General features: G+C 41.5%; 1 protein-coding gene and 14 non-coding genes across 15 annotated transcripts in view; 14 read left to right on the top strand and 1 right to left on the bottom strand.

The window, feature by feature from the left end:
* LOC119735275 (protein mesh-like) overlaps positions 1-1,844 on the bottom strand; it is a 29,153-nt gene extending 27,309 nt beyond the window's left edge. The window contains exons 1-3 of the mRNA XM_038208975.1: positions 1,832-1,844; positions 1,561-1,659; positions 532-656 (exon numbers count right to left, since the gene is read on the bottom strand). Of these exons, the coding sequence (XP_038064903.1) occupies positions 532-656; positions 1,561-1,659; positions 1,832-1,844 (237 nt within the window). The remainder of the gene's footprint in view (positions 1-531; positions 657-1,560; positions 1,660-1,831) is intronic.
* An 11,740-nt stretch (positions 1,845-13,584) lies between these two features.
* Positions 13,585-13,656, top strand: Trnam-cau. Its single transcript has one exon. It is a non-coding gene; the product is annotated as a tRNA-Met (tRNA).
* Positions 13,657-13,746: 90 nt separating this feature from the next.
* Positions 13,747-13,818, top strand: Trnam-cau. The gene has a single exon. It is a non-coding gene; the product is annotated as a tRNA-Met (tRNA).
* A 95-nt stretch (positions 13,819-13,913) lies between these two features.
* Trnam-cau lies at positions 13,914-13,985 on the top strand. Its single transcript has one exon. It is a non-coding gene; the product is annotated as a tRNA-Met (tRNA).
* Positions 13,986-14,082: 97 nt separating this feature from the next.
* On the top strand, positions 14,083-14,154 carry Trnam-cau. The gene has a single exon. It is a non-coding gene; the product is annotated as a tRNA-Met (tRNA).
* Positions 14,155-14,250: 96 nt separating this feature from the next.
* Trnam-cau lies at positions 14,251-14,322 on the top strand. The gene has a single exon. It is a non-coding gene; the product is annotated as a tRNA-Met (tRNA).
* Positions 14,323-14,413: 91 nt separating this feature from the next.
* On the top strand, positions 14,414-14,485 carry Trnam-cau. The gene has a single exon. It is a non-coding gene; the product is annotated as a tRNA-Met (tRNA).
* Positions 14,486-14,742: 257 nt separating this feature from the next.
* Trnam-cau lies at positions 14,743-14,814 on the top strand. The gene has a single exon. It is a non-coding gene; the product is annotated as a tRNA-Met (tRNA).
* A 93-nt stretch (positions 14,815-14,907) lies between these two features.
* Positions 14,908-14,979, top strand: Trnam-cau. The gene has a single exon. It is a non-coding gene; the product is annotated as a tRNA-Met (tRNA).
* Positions 14,980-15,072: 93 nt separating this feature from the next.
* On the top strand, positions 15,073-15,144 carry Trnam-cau. Its single transcript has one exon. It is a non-coding gene; the product is annotated as a tRNA-Met (tRNA).
* A 93-nt stretch (positions 15,145-15,237) lies between these two features.
* Positions 15,238-15,309, top strand: Trnam-cau. Its single transcript has one exon. It is a non-coding gene; the product is annotated as a tRNA-Met (tRNA).
* Positions 15,310-15,402: 93 nt separating this feature from the next.
* On the top strand, positions 15,403-15,474 carry Trnam-cau. The gene has a single exon. It is a non-coding gene; the product is annotated as a tRNA-Met (tRNA).
* Positions 15,475-15,567: 93 nt separating this feature from the next.
* On the top strand, positions 15,568-15,639 carry Trnam-cau. Its single transcript has one exon. It is a non-coding gene; the product is annotated as a tRNA-Met (tRNA).
* A 96-nt stretch (positions 15,640-15,735) lies between these two features.
* Positions 15,736-15,807, top strand: Trnam-cau. The gene has a single exon. It is a non-coding gene; the product is annotated as a tRNA-Met (tRNA).
* Positions 15,808-15,898: 91 nt separating this feature from the next.
* On the top strand, positions 15,899-15,970 carry Trnam-cau. The gene has a single exon. It is a non-coding gene; the product is annotated as a tRNA-Met (tRNA).
* Positions 15,971-16,931: the final 961 nt, after the last annotated feature.

The following is a 16,931-nucleotide window of genomic DNA, read 5'->3' on the forward strand; positions in this document are numbered from 1 at the left end:
ACAAAAGGGCTGAATATGATGTGTATTTTTGTTACATTTAATTGTTTTGAAGTAAAATTGCATCAGCCAATGTAACACCAATTGTCACGAACTGTAAACACAATCATGTACTGATCAAGAAAGTAGGGGGCATGTCCCAATCCCACTTGGTTAAAACGAGTATGTTATCCCCACCATTGACTCAGAACCATTCTCACAACCGAGAGACATGGTGCTTTTATCAATATTGACAACGAAATGAATTCATTGTCGATTTCTTTTAGAAAAGTGATTTAAATTTGGCGGTATATTATATTACTTACCTCATCTTCTAGTTTACATTTATTTTGTTACTGTGTTTAGCTAGAATTGCATATTGGATTTGATTTGGTTCCAAGGATGGTTTACATATCTTGTAAAACCGAACTGCAATAACGCCTGCTAGATTAAAATGAGATGTAAATCAAAGTGCATGTAAATACCACGAGATTTAAACCAACACTTTTGTCTTTGATATGTTTCACCCACTAGTGGTTCAAAGAAGAAACTCACATATATGCTCCAGAATTTCTTGGTGAAGAAGGGCAGGCCCCACCGTAGCCAAAGGGGCGGGGAGCTGATGTCATTCCCCTTCGTTAATTTTTGGTCGCGGTTCTCCACTCCATATCGGAAGAATCCTGCCGGCGGGGTTGAAAAGTTATTATAAATTACTGACTTCCAAAATATCAACAACCAAACAACCCACGATAGTTTCTTTAAATCGACTAAGGCCAACTGTAGGCCTTTGCAAACTTGCAAACTGTAGCCAGTTCAAGGGAGTGCCACTAGTCGACTAGTGGTTGATTCGTGGAGTTAAACTTGCGCATGCGCACTAACAGCAACGTGCGAACGCATCTAGTCGAACGCCATAACGTAAGTACTTCATCCTGGCTCCCTACTGTGCATTGCGATGTGCACGGCTATTGGTAACCAGCGATGGAACATTGACCCGTGAGATTTTTTTGTCCATACCACATAGTCGCTACTATATAGGGTGAGTAAAAAAATAGAGAAACCCCAAATGGCAAGACCAATATTTTAATGAAGTTCTGCATAGCAGTTGCAGTCGCTACTATACAGGGTGAGTAAAAAAAAAGTAAACCCAAATGGCAGGACCAATGTCTTAATGGAGTTCTGCATGTAACATTATCAAAATATAAGATATAAAAGCCCAATTATTAAGCTTTCTTTTAGTACAAGAATCATTCAAATCACTTGAGTACTTTTCAAGTTACGGAATTTTAAACACAACCACCGTTCAACGTTTTTTCCACGGATCACAAAAAAAAGGTGTGCGTTCTTTCAGCAAAAGGAAAGCACTTCAGATAGATATGTGTGTGAATTGTTTTCGTTTTGCTGAAAGAACACACAGCTGGTTCGAACTTGTCCCTGCTTATAATCACGGAGAATACAATACAAAATTACAGCAGGACATGACTACAAAAGCACAGCAGAACTCCAAATGTTCATACCCTACACACTACGTTGTTAAATGTAGCTTTGAACTAAGGCGGACAGGCTAAATACCCCCTGTTCACTTACCGGGAGCCGCTTTCAATGGAGCCCCTCTTTTATCGGCTCCCGCTTGAAAAGAAAGCGGGTGACCTGTTTCTACAAACCGTCCCACGGTTGGCACTCCCGGCTCCCGCTACAAATAACCATTTTTGTAACAATGAATCCTGCGGTTTCATACCCATCAGTGGCGGCTTCTACTCACCGACCGCAAAGACCTGGTACATTGCTAATCCTCTGATCTTTTGTCTGCCCTAAACATACAAGCCCCACTGCAAACCGTCACCATGCACGGCTGTACCGTGTGCGTTCATGCGTGGACCGTCTCCCGCTTTGGCTTGAAGGGTCCCACACTTCCTCAATAACAATACCGTCCCACGGTAAATGAACAGGGGGTATTTAGCCCGCCCGCCTAAAGCAATCTACCAACACCGGAATGAAAATCATTTCAGGACAAAAATACATGTAAATATGTAATACTGTAATAAGGAAAAGGGACAAAGTCAGATTGCTGTCGTGTATAATTCTTTGCAATTTAGGAGGGACAAAACAGTACGACTAAAATATCCAACGTTCAAAGCGATTTATTCCATTGAGAGCGCATGACATGCCCTCCTGCGTTTGCAGAATGAGTTTGTCCCCGCCATCCGCTTATTGACCGGCTAAACTTAATTGAACAGATTTAGATTAAGAAATTCAAACACTGACTTGTGTTTAATAATATTAGAGGTCTACACAAGTTTATGTCACTATGACCAGCAAAAATCACCGCGTTCCCACTTGAATTGGAAAAAGGTGGATCAAGATCCGGCATTTTGATGTGATCGTTATCTTACCGCAACGAAACCGCAAGTCGCGTTCCCACTTATGCTTGATCCACCTTTTCGTACGGAAATGTTGGGTCCGAAAGGTCACTGAGTTCGGAATTACGCGCGCTCTGTGTGAGTGCCATTGTTGCATGGTTGCATGCTAGGCCAGGATGGGTCAGTTTTCAAACAGCACTATCAGAATTCACAGACAAAAATTACGCGAATTTACCTACATAAATCACGGATCCGTAGAGGATCCGTGCGTGCATAAATTAACAGGTGAAATCCAACAGAGCCGCTCATTGTGTGACATCACGGCAGAAACCAATGCATCGATAAGGGATTCCCTGGTTCTGAAGCTTCTCATTGGTTAGAAACGGTCACATGATGTACTACGACATCATTTTCCAATTTTCTATAATCAATACTTCAGATTTGTCACCTCCGTACGTACCGCGTTATCGGCACTATTCTCATCGCATACTCGTAAGCTTTTCCATGATTCTGTGCCAAAGTGAAGTCTTTTGGTGAGTGCGGACTCAGAGTCATTTATGGATGGAAAAATAAGTAAAATTTCAGGAATGAAAAAGGTTTAGTAATGGACGAACACGCAACAAAAATAAGGCCTATAGTGTAGTTTTAGGATACCACGTGCGCTTTTGCATGCGCGGTGCTAGCCCGTAGTTCAGCGGTTGTTTATTGTGCATGTTGTATACGCTGGAAATGTTCACATGAGCTACACGCCTGAAAACGTGTTTCTTCGTTCATGAGACCGCAACATTTTCGCGCCACTCGTGCACCGGGCGGATGTTAACAGGTCAAATTGCCGGATCAGATCCACCTTTTGCGTTCCCATCTGATCGTGATCCGGCAATTGCCGGATCTGATCCACCAATTGGGGGATCTGTATCCTGGTCCAGAGGTGGATCAGAAAAGGTGGATCTGATCCTGATCCACCTTATAACGGTTAGCGTTCCCACTACACACAATTGCCGGATCTGATCCACCAATTGGGGGATCTGATCCGGCAATTTGGCAAAAGGTGGATCAGATCCACCAATTGGTGGATCAAGTGGGAATAGTGGCTGGCATTCAAATAAATAATTACTGAATGTTTATACTACAATTTTTTTTCTGTAAGGATCATCAAGTATGGAAATGAACTTTAAAGTGAGGGCAAAATGTTAATGATTGATGATTTTTAAATGTTTGAAAGACATTTTCATGCCCTTGTTATCGCCTGTATTATAATAAATCCTGAAAAAAAAAGAAAAAAAAAGTTTTTGCAACAGCACAGAATGTCTCAAAATACAGTATAAAGTAAATGATAAGAAATATATTGCATATTTCAAAAAGAGACAACTACAAGGAACAAGGCCAGGATGTCCTCCGATGGTATTAATTTTAATATGTTATTGCCATGGATGACTGAGCAAAATGGCCTCTACGAAAAAGATCAAAATCAGCACTGAGACAAGTTTTTACCAGGGTGACAAATTGCGGACAGGTGTACGTTGTTCTTTTGTTATTTACGAATTTATGGCACAAAGGCCCGCCTAATGTAGGATATGACCAATTACTTGATGGTACCACGGATGAAGCTGATCATCCAAAGACAGCCACTTGGTGCTTCACGGTGGGTGTGGTGGGCTCAGGCACCGCCACACATACTTGTTGCTGTGTACAGGCCCGGTTTATCCAAATGTAGGCACTGTGCCTAAGGCCTACGAAAACATTTGGGGCCTACGAAAAAATGTATTGCCTACAAAACACCACAGTACGCCAACATGCTTTTTTTAGAACCATCAGTTTGGCATGTCTTGTTTAGTACATCAACATGAAATTGGTGCTGGGGCCTAGTGCGGAGTAGGGCCTACGAACACTGGTACCTCGGGCATACGGAACATTTAATCCGGCTGTGACATCGTTTGGCAGAGCGTTTGGTGATATGGTGATTTATTTTTTTCCACCGAGTTGAATCGCCCCATTGCACACACATAAATGCTCTAGAATTTCTTGGTGAAGAAGGGCAGGCCCCACCGTAGCCAAAGGGGCGGGGAGCTGATGTCATTCCCCTTCGTTAATTTTTGGTCGCGGTTCTCCACTCCATATCGGAAGAATCCTGCCGGCGGGGTTGAAAAGTTATTATAAATTACTGACTTCCAAAATATCAACAACCAAACAACCCACGATAGTTTCTTTAAATCGACTAAGGCCAACTGTAGGCCTTTGCAAACTTGCAAACTGTAGCCAGTTCAAGGGAGTGCCACTAGTCGACTAGTGGTTGATTCGTGGAGTTAAACTTGCGCATGCGCACTAACAGCAACGTGCGAACGCATCTAGTCGAACGCCATAACGTAAGTACTTCATCCTGGCTCCCTACTGTGCATTGCGATGTGCACGGCTATTGGTAACCAGCGATGGAACATTGACCCGTGAGATTTTTTTGTCCATACCACATACATAGTCGCTACTATATAGGGTGAGTAAAAAAAAAGAGAAACCCCAAATGGCAAGACCAATATTTTAATGAAGTTCTGCATAGCAGTTGCAGTCGCTACTATACAGGGTGAGTAAAAAAAAAAAGTAAACCCAAATGGCAGGACCAATGTCTTAATGAAGTTCTGCATGTAGCATTATCAAAATCTAAGATATAAAAGCCCAATTATTAAGCTTCCTTTTAGTACAAGAATCATTCAAATCACTTGAGTACTTTTCAAGTTACGGAATTTTAAACACAACCACCGTTCAACGTTTTTTCCACGGATCACAAAAAAAAGGTGTGCGTTCTTTCAGCAAAAGGAAAGCACTTCAGATAGATATGTGTGTGAATAGTTTTCGTTTTGCTGAAAGAACACACAGCTGGTTCGAACTTGTCCCTGCTTATAATCACGGAGAATACAATACAAAATTACAGCAGGACATGACTACAAAAGCACAGCAGAACTCCAAATGTTCATACCCTACACACTACGTTGTTAAATGTAGCTTTGAACTAAAGCAATCTACCAACACCGGAATGAAAATCATTTCAGGACAAAAATACATGTAAATATGTAATACTGTAATAAGGAAAAGGGACAAAGTCAGAATGCTGTCGTGTATAATTCTTTGCAATTTAGGAGGGACAAAACAGTACGACTAAAATATCCAACGTTCAAAGCGATTTATTCCATTGAGAGCGCATGACATGCCCTCCTGCGTTTGCAGAATGAGTTTGTCCCCGCCATCCGCTTATTGACCGGCTAAACTTAATTGAACAGATTTAGATTAAGAAATTCAAACACTGACTTGTGTTTAATAATATTAGAGGTCTACACAAGTTTATGTCACTATGACCAGCAAAAATGTCTACAATAGTGGCTGGCATTCAAATAAATAATTACTGAATGTTTATACTACAATTTTTTTTCTGTAAGGATCATCAAGTATGGAAATGAACTTTAAAGTGAGGGCAAAATGTTAATGATTGATGATTTTTAAATGTTTGAAAGACATTTTCATGCCCTTTTTATCGCCTGTATTATAATAAATCCTGAAAAAAAAAAGAAAAAAAAAGTTTTTGCAACAGCACAGAATGTCTCAAAATACAGTATAAAGTAAATGATAAGAAATATATTGCATATTTCAAAAAGAGACAACTACAAGGAACAAGGCCAGGATGTCCTCCGATGGTATTAATTTTATTATGTTATTGCCATGGATGACTGAGCAAAATGGCCTCTACGAAAAAGATCAAAATCAGCACTGAGACAAGTTTTTACCAGGGTGACAAATTGCGGACAGGTGTACGTTGCTCTTTTGTTATTTACGAATTTATGGCACAAAGGCCCGCCTAATGTAGGATATGACCAATTACTTGATGGTACCACGGATGAAGCTGATCATCCAAAGACAGCCACTTGGTGCTTCACGGTGGGTGTGGTGGGCTCAGGCACCGCCACACAGACTTGTTGCTGTGTACAGGCCCGGTTTATCCAAATGTAGGCACTGTGCCTAGGGCCTACGAAAACATTTGGGCGTACGAAAACTTTGATTGCCTACAAAACACCACAGTATGCCAACATGCTTTTTTAGAACTATCAGTTTGGCATGTCTTGTTTAGTACATCAACATGAAATTGGTGCGGGTGCCTAGTGCGGAGTAGGGCTTACGAACACTGGTGCCTCACCCGGACCTATGGAACACTTAATCCGGCCCTGGCTGTGTGGCATCGTTTGGCAGAGCATTTGGTGATATGGTGATTTATTTTTTCCACCGAGTTGAATGGCCCCATCGCAAGATCCCCAGGTGACTGTTTCTTGTGATGTCACTTGAAAGACGACGTTTATTCCACGCCCCCAGCTAAAATTCAGGAGTTAAGAACTGAGATAGTGGATGAGGTGAACCAGCGTCAATACCACGGAATGGTAAGACGTGCAGTCGGAGACATGATGCGACGATGTGAGATGTGCATTACCAGAAATGGCGGTCATGTTAAGGCCACAGGGCCATACCTTTATCCTCTAACTTACCACACAATCAATTAAAAGATTGAGTGATCATTGATTGTCACATTTTATTCCTTCAATGAAGCACTAGCATTGTCCCTATTGCCACTTTTCCATTGGATATTGACTTGTTACAGTGCTGATTTTGACCTCTCATAAAGGCCGTGTTTACCCATTCATCCATGACAATCACGTAATGAACTTAATATAATTGGATAAAGGACATCCTAGGCTTTTCATTGTAGTTGCCTCTTTCTGAAATATTGAGTACATTTCTGATCATTTACATTTAAAAAGGGGTATATTTTACTTTGAGACACCCTGTGTGGCAAAATTATACGTACAATAACATAAAATCAATGGTTCACGTACGGAATAGTATGCCGTTCGAAGAAAACAAACAAACAAATTGCTGATTATATTAGGCATTTTGCGTGAGTATCATCTATTGAACTACCCACACGCTGAACCGAATGAATTCGACCGGTACTCGATTTCAAAAAGCCGATGAGAGATGTCATTCAGTTGTGCCGTATAAACTATAGTCGCTTAGCAGAAAACGAATTTCAGGCTTAGCCCTATTCCATTTTCAGTGAAGACATAATTGAACGGCCCATCGAAAACAATAAAAAAAGTCGTCCGAACCTTTCAATCGGATCTAACTTAGTTCGACTCAATCTCCTCTGAGTCCCGCTACCCCTCCAATATAAACTTACAACACCGCAGTATGCATGATTCAGTATTAAGTCCTGAATTTATCAAAACTATAGGCCTACGTTATAATTTTACAACCCTACCTGATTCATCATATGGTGGGGGTGGTTGCGCATGTACTGCTATCAGGGTTACTAAAAGCAGGATTCCTACCGAAAGCGAGAATCTCACATCCATTTCGGTTACAAACAATATACTATCCGGAGTAAAAATCCAAGATGGCGGTGGGCCGCCGAATCAAATCCCGCCCTGCGCACAAACTGACGCTACTCAATGTTGGCCCATTTGGTATGCGCTGCAATATGCGGTCTGGCCGCGCACGTAGTAAGCCTGCAGTAACTGGAAAAATATTCCAAAGTCCAGTCTGAAGGGCGCGATATCTTCGCTTGGTATTTGGTGTTAATCATTAACCGGTGGATTAGGTTTTTATAAGTATTGTCGGTAGACGATCATTATACAATGGATAATATTTCGTGTGTTGTGTTGATTCATGCTGATAGAATTCGCCAGTATCTGTGTCAGTGTTGAGGATCGGATCCATGACTCGATAACTTTGTTTTCTTTTCAAAATATAACCACACACTATATTTTTTCTTTTCCATCATATTATATGTTTATCATATAACACAGCATTTCCAAACACTTTTATCCCCATGTGTGAATCCGTGACGAGCTTAAGTTTGTGGATGTGCGTGACCTGTTCAGGCAGAAGAAAACTTCTTAGTATAGATTCAGGTCGAAAGACGGTAATTACAATTTCCCCAACTTTGTTGAGTTTATTACTAAACGTCTCAAACGTCTCAGAAAACGAACTCGTAAATAATCCTTTATTTCTGCAAATATTCCGGTCTATAACGGACTGTCATACTTTGCACAAAACCTAAACATTGCTAATACTAAACTGGTGAAAAAGTGGGTGCAAAGTGTTTAAATTCTAAGTAGCATTTTAGCAACTTAGCAAAAAACGGTCTCCAATATCCCAATCCCCAAACTAAGAAACCTTGATGAAAAACAATACTTATAAGAATTCGTATTGTGAAGCTGTTGCTCTTGAAGTCAGACAATTGAAGTCAGATTGAGGTTTTAGCATGAGAAAATATAACAACACGCATACGACGAAATTGTGATGGTTGCCGTGAACTTTTAGCCCGCCCACTCCCGAGGGTATTGTGAAAAACAGGGTCTCCATTATGTCAGCGGTACTATCCCGACGCCTTTCAAAACATTTTAGTTAGAATATAACTGAAACATGTTTAAAAGCGCACCCTTATTTTTCTGCGCCACTCATTCCATTGGCATGATGCGTTGTTTGCAAACTAAACGTCACAGTTTAGTTTGTCTGGAGCACGTTAGAACGTTAGGTTGTGAATTGTTTCTTTATTAAGTGAGACTATTATCAATGGTGTCTATGCCAATTCATTGACTGGTCTGCACCCACAGTTTCTGTTAATAATTTATGACAGTGCCTTTGCATTGTCCGTGGACGACCCCCCCCCCCCTGCAAACATCACACTCCGCGCGGTATTGCTTGCGCACAGACTAGTGATGAATACAGGACGTTGTGCAAACATACAGCAGGCGAGATAACGGGTACACAAAGCCCGCCCAATAATGCCCGTCCGGTTAATATTCAACCTAATGCAAACAACGCATCATGCCAATGGAATGAGTGGCGCAGAAAAATAAGGGTGCGCTTTTAAACATGTTTCAGTTATATTCTAACTAAAATGTTTTGAAAGGCGTCGGGATAGTACCGCTGACATAATGGAGACCCTGTTTTTCACAATACCCTCGGGAGTGGGCGGGCTAAAAGTTCACGGCAACCATCACAATTTATATGTTTTATATGAACACGCATACGACGAAATTGTGATGGTTGCCGTGAACTTTTAGCCCGCCCACTCCCGAGGGTATTGTGAAAAACGTTTATTACTAAACGTCTCAAACGTCTCAGAAAACGAACTCGTAAATAATCCTTTATTTCTGCAAATATTCCGGTCTATAACGGACTGTCATACTTTGCACAAAACCTAAACATTGCTAATACTAAACTGGTGAAAAAGTGGGTGCAAAGTGTTTAAATTCTAAGTAGCATTTTAGCAACTTAGCAAAAAACGGTCTCCAATATCCCAATCCCCAAACTAAGAAACCTTGATGAAAAACAATACTTATAAGAATTCGTATTGTGAAGCTGTTGCTCTTGAAGTCAGACAATTGAAGTCAGATTGAGGTTTTAGCATGAGAAAATATAACAACACGCATACGACGAAATTGTGATGGTTGCCGTGAACTTTTAGCCCGCCCACTCCCGAGGGTATTGTGAAAAACGTTTATTACTAAACGTCTCAAACGTCTCAGAAAACGAACTCGTAAATAATCCTTTATTTCTGCAAATATTCCGGTCTATAACGGACTGTCATACTTTGCACAAAACCTAAACATTGCTAATACTAAACTGGTGAAAAAGTGGGTGCAAAGTGTTTAAATTCTAAGTAGCATTTTAGCAACTTAGCAAAAAACGGTCTCCAATATCCCAATCCCCAAGCTAAGAAACCTTGATGAAAAACAATACTTAGAAGAATTCGTATTGTGAAGCTGTTGCTCTTGAAGTCAGACAATTGAAGTCAGATTGAGGTTTTAGCATGAGAAAATATAACAACACGCATACGACGAAATTGTGATGGTTGCCGTGAACTTTTAGCCCGCCCACTCCCGAGGGTATTGTGAAAAACAGGGTCTCCATTATGTCAGCGGTACTATCCCGACGCCTTTCAAAACATTTTAGTTAGAATATAACTGAAACATGTTTAAAAGCGCACCCTTATTTTTCTGCGCCACTCATTCCATTGGCATGATGCGTTGTTTGCATTAGGTTGAATATTAACCGGACGGGCATTATTGGGCGGGCTTTGTGTACCCGTTATCTCGCCTGCTGTATGTTTGCACAACGTCCTGTATTCATCACTAGTGCGCAACCAATACCGCGCAGTGTGATGTTTGCAGGGGGGGGGGGTCTTCCACGGACAATGCAAAGGCATCGTCATAAATTATTAACTGAAACTGTGGGTGCAGACCATTCAATGAATTGGCATAGACAGCATTGATAATAGTCTCACTCAAAAAAGGAACAATTCACAACCTAACGTTCTAATGTGCTCCAGACAAACATCACATTAAAGCTTGATTTGCTCTCTTCTACTTGTTATTCAAAGGGGTAAATTTTCCCACCATTGAGAAAATCACTCCTTTATGTATTCCCTGAAGCCCCTCGCCATTGACACGTACCTGATCCCCAATTGCAAAAACAAATCCGAGAGCGACTTTCCTGCACGATTTGAACCCCACACTCGGAGGTAGTATTTCACACATGCCAAAAGTCTGATCCAGAGCTGGGTTCCTCCATTTCAACAAACCCTTCAAGTACCTGTGCACGGACTAAGTGACGTGCCATTGTAAAGAAGGATAAGGGGGGGGGGGGCAATCGAGCATATTTATGTACTGAACTTTGTGTTATTTTAAGCCAAAATGTGTATCTTTGTTGCCAATGTGAACTAGCCTTGTATTATGCACCGATTCTGTATGCTGAGCATGCAAGCGGTGCCTCCCTGTCGAGGCTAAACTCGTTCCCACCGCTCATTCCAAGACCAGCCTATTCCCCCTCTCGCCGTTGTTCTAAACCACGCCTTCACTAAATATACGGTTTCTGGGTGCAACAATGCAATAAAATTCCCATAGACATATGCACTAGTGCTTAATGCCCATACTTTATGATTCTTTTAAAAAAACTCAGAACTCTCACAGGTATTTCAGCTGCACAGTAAAATGATGACCAACATGTCATCTTTCATTTTCTTTTCATTTTGTGGTGGGATGACCATTGGCCTTTCGAGGGATTCTCACTCAAAGAAGATGACCCCTATTTTTCCCAAGTGGAAAAGTAGCCATCTTGAAAAACGATCCCTCCACAACATGCCAAAATAGTGCCACTTTCGAGCCCAATTGCATCCAAAATGCTCAGAATATGAAGCCCCAAGTCCGGGTCAGAGGTTCATTGCCATATCTCTTCAATTCCCCAATGTTATGCCTCTCAGAACTCTCTAATATAGAATCTTTTGAGGGTAAAACTTTTATTCATGAGCTCGGCAGATGGGTTTAAGCCTATTTACCGGTGTGCACCCTTTAGGAATGCAAACGGATTAACTACAGGCCCCAGTAAGGATAAATAGCGCCCTCTTTATTTTACTTCGGTAGCCCATTACATTTTTTTTCACTAGGTTCTGGTTTCTTTATTTCATGCAACACTAAAACTGATAATTAATGCTAGTTCAGGCAGTATAGAGGCTGTAATCCACGCTGTTATACATATTGCGAGCCTGAGATGCATCCCAAATAAGATAAACCCGTGAAAAAATTCAATTAGTATTTACAAGTTCATTCTCGATTAGTTAAAATGTTAAATAATAAAATTAACCAAGTTAATTAGGCTAACCAAGTAATTAACCGCGTAACCAATCATATTCATAACAAGGGTCCATGTGGTATTAAAACAAGAAAACAAGGCATCAAAGTACATGTACAAACGCAGAATAGGTTTCCTTAGACCAACAAGATAAAAAAAACTTACAAATGTTATGACGGAGCATGCAGAAAAAGGACCGGTGAGCTGAGAGAAAACTATTCACTTATGCGCAATCACCGGGGAAAAATCAACATATTTTATCGTAAAACTGTTTGAATTCAATTGTTGTATTTAATTTCAATTGATTGGATAAAAATGATTTCAACTGATTAGATTAAAAATAATTTGGTAATCTAATCATGCCTAGTTAAACCCATTTAAATCACAAATCACTTATCAGTAAAGTAGTCATCTAGCCTCAAGTCAAGCGACAAAATTCGCTTTAACGAGTCTCGGGCGATTATTAATGCAGTGCGCCGCCAGGAGTTTGCCATGGAGAGTCCATTTTTCAAGTTTACGGTCGACAAAATATTGCCCATTTGAATGAGTGTCAGTAGACAACTTGAGCTAATTTGTTAGAGATTGGGGCATAGCATTCTGTCGCCTTACAAAAAACACCATATCGATAAAAGAACAGAAAAGGGCACTGCAAGCAGATACTCGAATCATACGCTGCGAACTATTTTGTGGACCATCTCCCACAATGCACTGGGAAGAAGAAACTCTCCGTGGCAAACTCTTGGTTGTGCACTGCATTGTGAATTGTGACACAATGTTCTTGTTTATCGTTTTTCTTGTGTCGTATTACCTACGACCTGACATGTGATTTTACTTGTGACCAATTAGACATTATCCGTCACCATGGGGCTCTGGTCATGTGATCAGGACTGGATACCGTCTAGCACTAGGTGGCGCTCTTTATTGTTATTTTCCCCTTTCGTTCTGCATGCATCCTTCATCGCGTGCCTACACCTTGTCCGTTTTCATCTCAGTGTCTGCGGGCTCCTCCGTAGCCGTAGTCTCAACGGGTTGATAAGCGCTAGCCGGCGGTTGAGTCACCTTCTTGGGCTGCGCTCTACGTCTCTGTTGAGTCGTGAAAAAAAGAGGCGTGAATAAAATAGCCCCTTTTCGTGAAAAGAGGCTCAACAGTTAAAACAAAGTACAATGTTTTGTCTCGAAATAAGCTGTTTGTGAATGATTCCTAATCTGGTCAATATCATTGTGTAAAAAGCCGATGGAAAAATTAAAAACTTCATGTTGTCAAAAACTTTGTTGTCAGATGTCGTCGTACGGTATCTCAACTTTACTAAAGATTTAATGACAACGATGAGGACGCTGTATCGCTGAAGTAGGCAGGCACATAATATATACACACACATTATGAATAGCGCAGTGATATATTTCAGAAGAAAAACTACCACACCTTACTATTACTACCTGTTCAATTTGATGGTGCAGCAATTTTATCGTCACTGTGACAATACCTGTTAGCATGTCAAAGGTAGCTTGTCAACCGTACCCGAGCATTGCTTGCTCCTGTTTAATGTGCCCTAAATAACAAAAACCTATTTCATTGGACGAAAGCAGAGTGGCGCAGTGGAAGCGTGCTGGGCCCATAACCCAGAGGTCCGAGGATCGAAACCTCGCTCTGCTAACGAGTTTTGTTTTCTATCATTGCTATTTCATTTTCCTTATATATGATACAATGTACACTCTCAGATTTTTTCCATAGCGATTCAATGCAAGCAGAGTGGCGCAGTGGAAGCGTGCTGGGCCCATAACCCAGAGGTCCGAGGATCGAAACCTCGCTCTGCTAACGAAAATTTTTTTGTTATTGCTATTTTTTATTTTCCTGACTATGTCACCATGTACATTCTCAATATTTCTTGTGTTACGTAAGTAATCAATGAAAGCAGAGTGGCGCAGTGGAAGCGTGCTGGGCCCATAACCCAGAGGTCCGAGGATCGAAACCTCGCTCTGCTAACGAGGATTTTTTTTCTGTCATTGCTATATCTTTTTCCTGATCTTGGTCACAACGTACACTCTCAATATTTCTTGTGTTACGTAAGTAATCAAGGAAAGCAGAGTGGCGCAGTGGAAGCGTGCTGGGCCCATAACCCAGAGGTCCGAGGATCGAAACCTCGCTCTGCTAACGAGAATTTTTTTCTGTCATTGCTATATTTTTTACCTGATATTGGTCACAACGTACACTCTCAATATATGTTGTGTTACGTAAGTAATCAATGAAAGCAGAGTGGCGCAGTGGAAGCGTGCTGGGCCCATAACCCAGAGGTCCGAGGATCGAAACCTCGCTCTGCTAACGAGTTTTGTTTTCTATCATTGCTATTTCATTTTCCTTAAATATGATACAATGTACACTCTCAGATTTTTTTCCATAGCGATTCAATGCAAGCAGAGTGGCGCAGTGGAAGCGTGCTGGGCCCATAACCCAGAGGTCCGAGGATCGAAACCTCGCTCTGCTAACGAGATTTTTTTTGTTATTGCTATTTCATTTTCCTGACTATGTCACCATGTACATTCTCAATATTTCTTGTGTAATCACTCGATGAAAGCAGAGTGGCGCAGTGGAAGCGTGCTGCGCCCATAACCCAGAGGTCCGAGGATCGAAACATCGCTCTGCTAACGAGGATTTTTTTTCTGTCTTTGCTATATCTTTTTCCTGATCTTGGTCACAACGTACACTCTCAATATTTCTTGTGTTACGTAAGTAATCAAGGAAAGCAGAGTGGCGCAGTGGAAGCGTGCTGGGCCCATAACCCAGAGGTCCGAGGATCGAAACCTCGCTCTGCTAACGAGAATTTTTTTGTTATTGCTATTTCATTTTCCTGAATATGTCACCAAGTACATTCTCAATATTTCTTGTGTTACGTAAGTGATCAAGGAAAGCAGAGTGGCGCAGTGGAAGCGTGCTGGGCCCATAACCCAGAGGTCCGAGGATCGAAACCTCGCTCTGCTAACGAGAATTTTTTTGTTATTGCTATTTCATTTTCCTGACTATGTCACCATGTACATTCTCAATATTTCTTGTGTTACGTAAGTAATCAAGGAAAGCAGAGTGGCGCAGTGGAAGCGTGCTGGGCCCATAACCCAGAGGTCCGAGGATCGAAACCTCGCTCTGCTAACGAGAATTTTTTTGTTATTGCTGTTTCATTTTCCTGACTATGTCACCATGTACATTCTCAATATTTCTTGTGTTACGTAAGTAATCAATGAAAGCAGAGTGGCGCAGTGGAAGCGTGCTGGGCCCATAACCCAGAGGTCCGAGGATCGAAACCTCGCTCTGCTAACGAGATTTGTTTTGTTATTGCTATTTCATTTTCCTGACTATGTCACCATGTACATTCTCAATATTTCTTGTGTTACGTAAGTAATCAAGGAAAGCAGAGTGGCGCAGTGGAAGCGTGCTGGGCCCATAACCCAGAGGTCCGAGGATCGAAACCTCGCTCTGCTAACGATAATTTTTTTGTTATTGCTATTTCATTTTCCTGACTATGTCACCATGTACATTCTCAATATTTCTTGTGTTACGTAAGTAATCAATGAAAGCAGAGTGGCGCAGTGGAAGCGTGCTGGGCCCATAACCCAGAGGTCCGAGGATCGAAACCTCGCTCTGCTAACGAGGATTTTTTTCTGTCATTGCTATATCTTTTTTCTGATATTGGTCACAACGTACACTCTCAATATTTCTTGTGTTACGTAAGCAGTCAATGAAAGCAGAGTGGCGCAGTGGAAGCGTGCTGGGCCCATAACCCAGAGGTCCGAGGATCGAAACCTCGCTCTGCTAACGATTTTTGTTTTCTATTATTGCTATTTCATTTTCCTTAAATATGATACAATGTACACTCTCTGATTTTTTTCAATAGCGATTCAATGAAAGCAGAGTGGCGCAGTGGAAGCGTGCTGGGCCCATAACCCAGAGGTCCGAGGATCGAAACCTCGCTCTGCTAACGTTTCTTCAATAGCCATTCAAGGTAAGCAGAGTAGCGCAATTTTACTTATTTGTTTTTCCAATGCAAAATTTATATTTATTTTACGTTAATGTACATGCTATATGAATTGTATTTTGTTCATGGTTAGATATAAATAAATGTTATATTAAATTGAATTGGACTAATTTTTCATAATCGGTGACTTGGAGTTAACACATCCGAGCGCGCACGCTGTGTGCGCATGCGTTAATCACAGTGGTATGAGACTACCAAGAGTGCCTTGCATTTCCTTTGCCAAAATCAAGTTGACGACATTGGCTGCCATCGGCGGCCATCATCGGCCTTTGATAAGGCATTGCCGGTTATATATGAACAGATACAATGGCGAGAATCCATTGCTTCACCTGCCTCGCAAGAGTTGTCGGATCATTCGCCGTTGTCTTGGCAGATCCGTTCCGTCTCACCCCGCAGAATGTAGCCGTTCCGACACTCCAATTTAATCCCCATGCCCCAAGTACCACAAGATGTCAATAAGAAGGGAAAGTCGGGATGCTATAAAGCGAGGTTAGTTTAAAAAGCAAGCAAGACGTGGGTCTACTCGACGGTCTGTAAGCAGAAGAAAATACGTCCGGGTCAGAAGAAAATACTTCCGGGTCGATGTTAGATGGAGTTGGCGTGACTGGCCCCAACTGTTGCTGGTCATTCGTGTCGTCATCATCCCAGATACCGAGAAGACCTGCATACAAATTTGCTTAGCACAAAAAAGCAGGTTATCGGCCAAGACTCCATGTAATTTTCATGCTAAGCAAACAACAGCTGAATACTAATCACGAGCAATATACATCACATGGAGTTTAGGCTGGTAATCTGCTTTTATAAGCCAGACTTTTTTGTGCTGAGCAAATTTTTGTGCTTAGCAGCGCCGTGAAATTGGCCCATGACGTCTTGTTCTGAAAGTAGTGGGAAACATTTTTTTTAG

Source organism: Patiria miniata, unplaced genomic scaffold (assembly GCF_015706575.1).
Source record: "Patiria miniata isolate m_02_andy unplaced genomic scaffold, ASM1570657v1 HiC_scaffold_29, whole genome shotgun sequence".
In the NCBI taxonomy this organism is placed as follows: Eukaryota; Metazoa; Echinodermata; class Asteroidea; order Valvatida; family Asterinidae; genus Patiria; species Patiria miniata.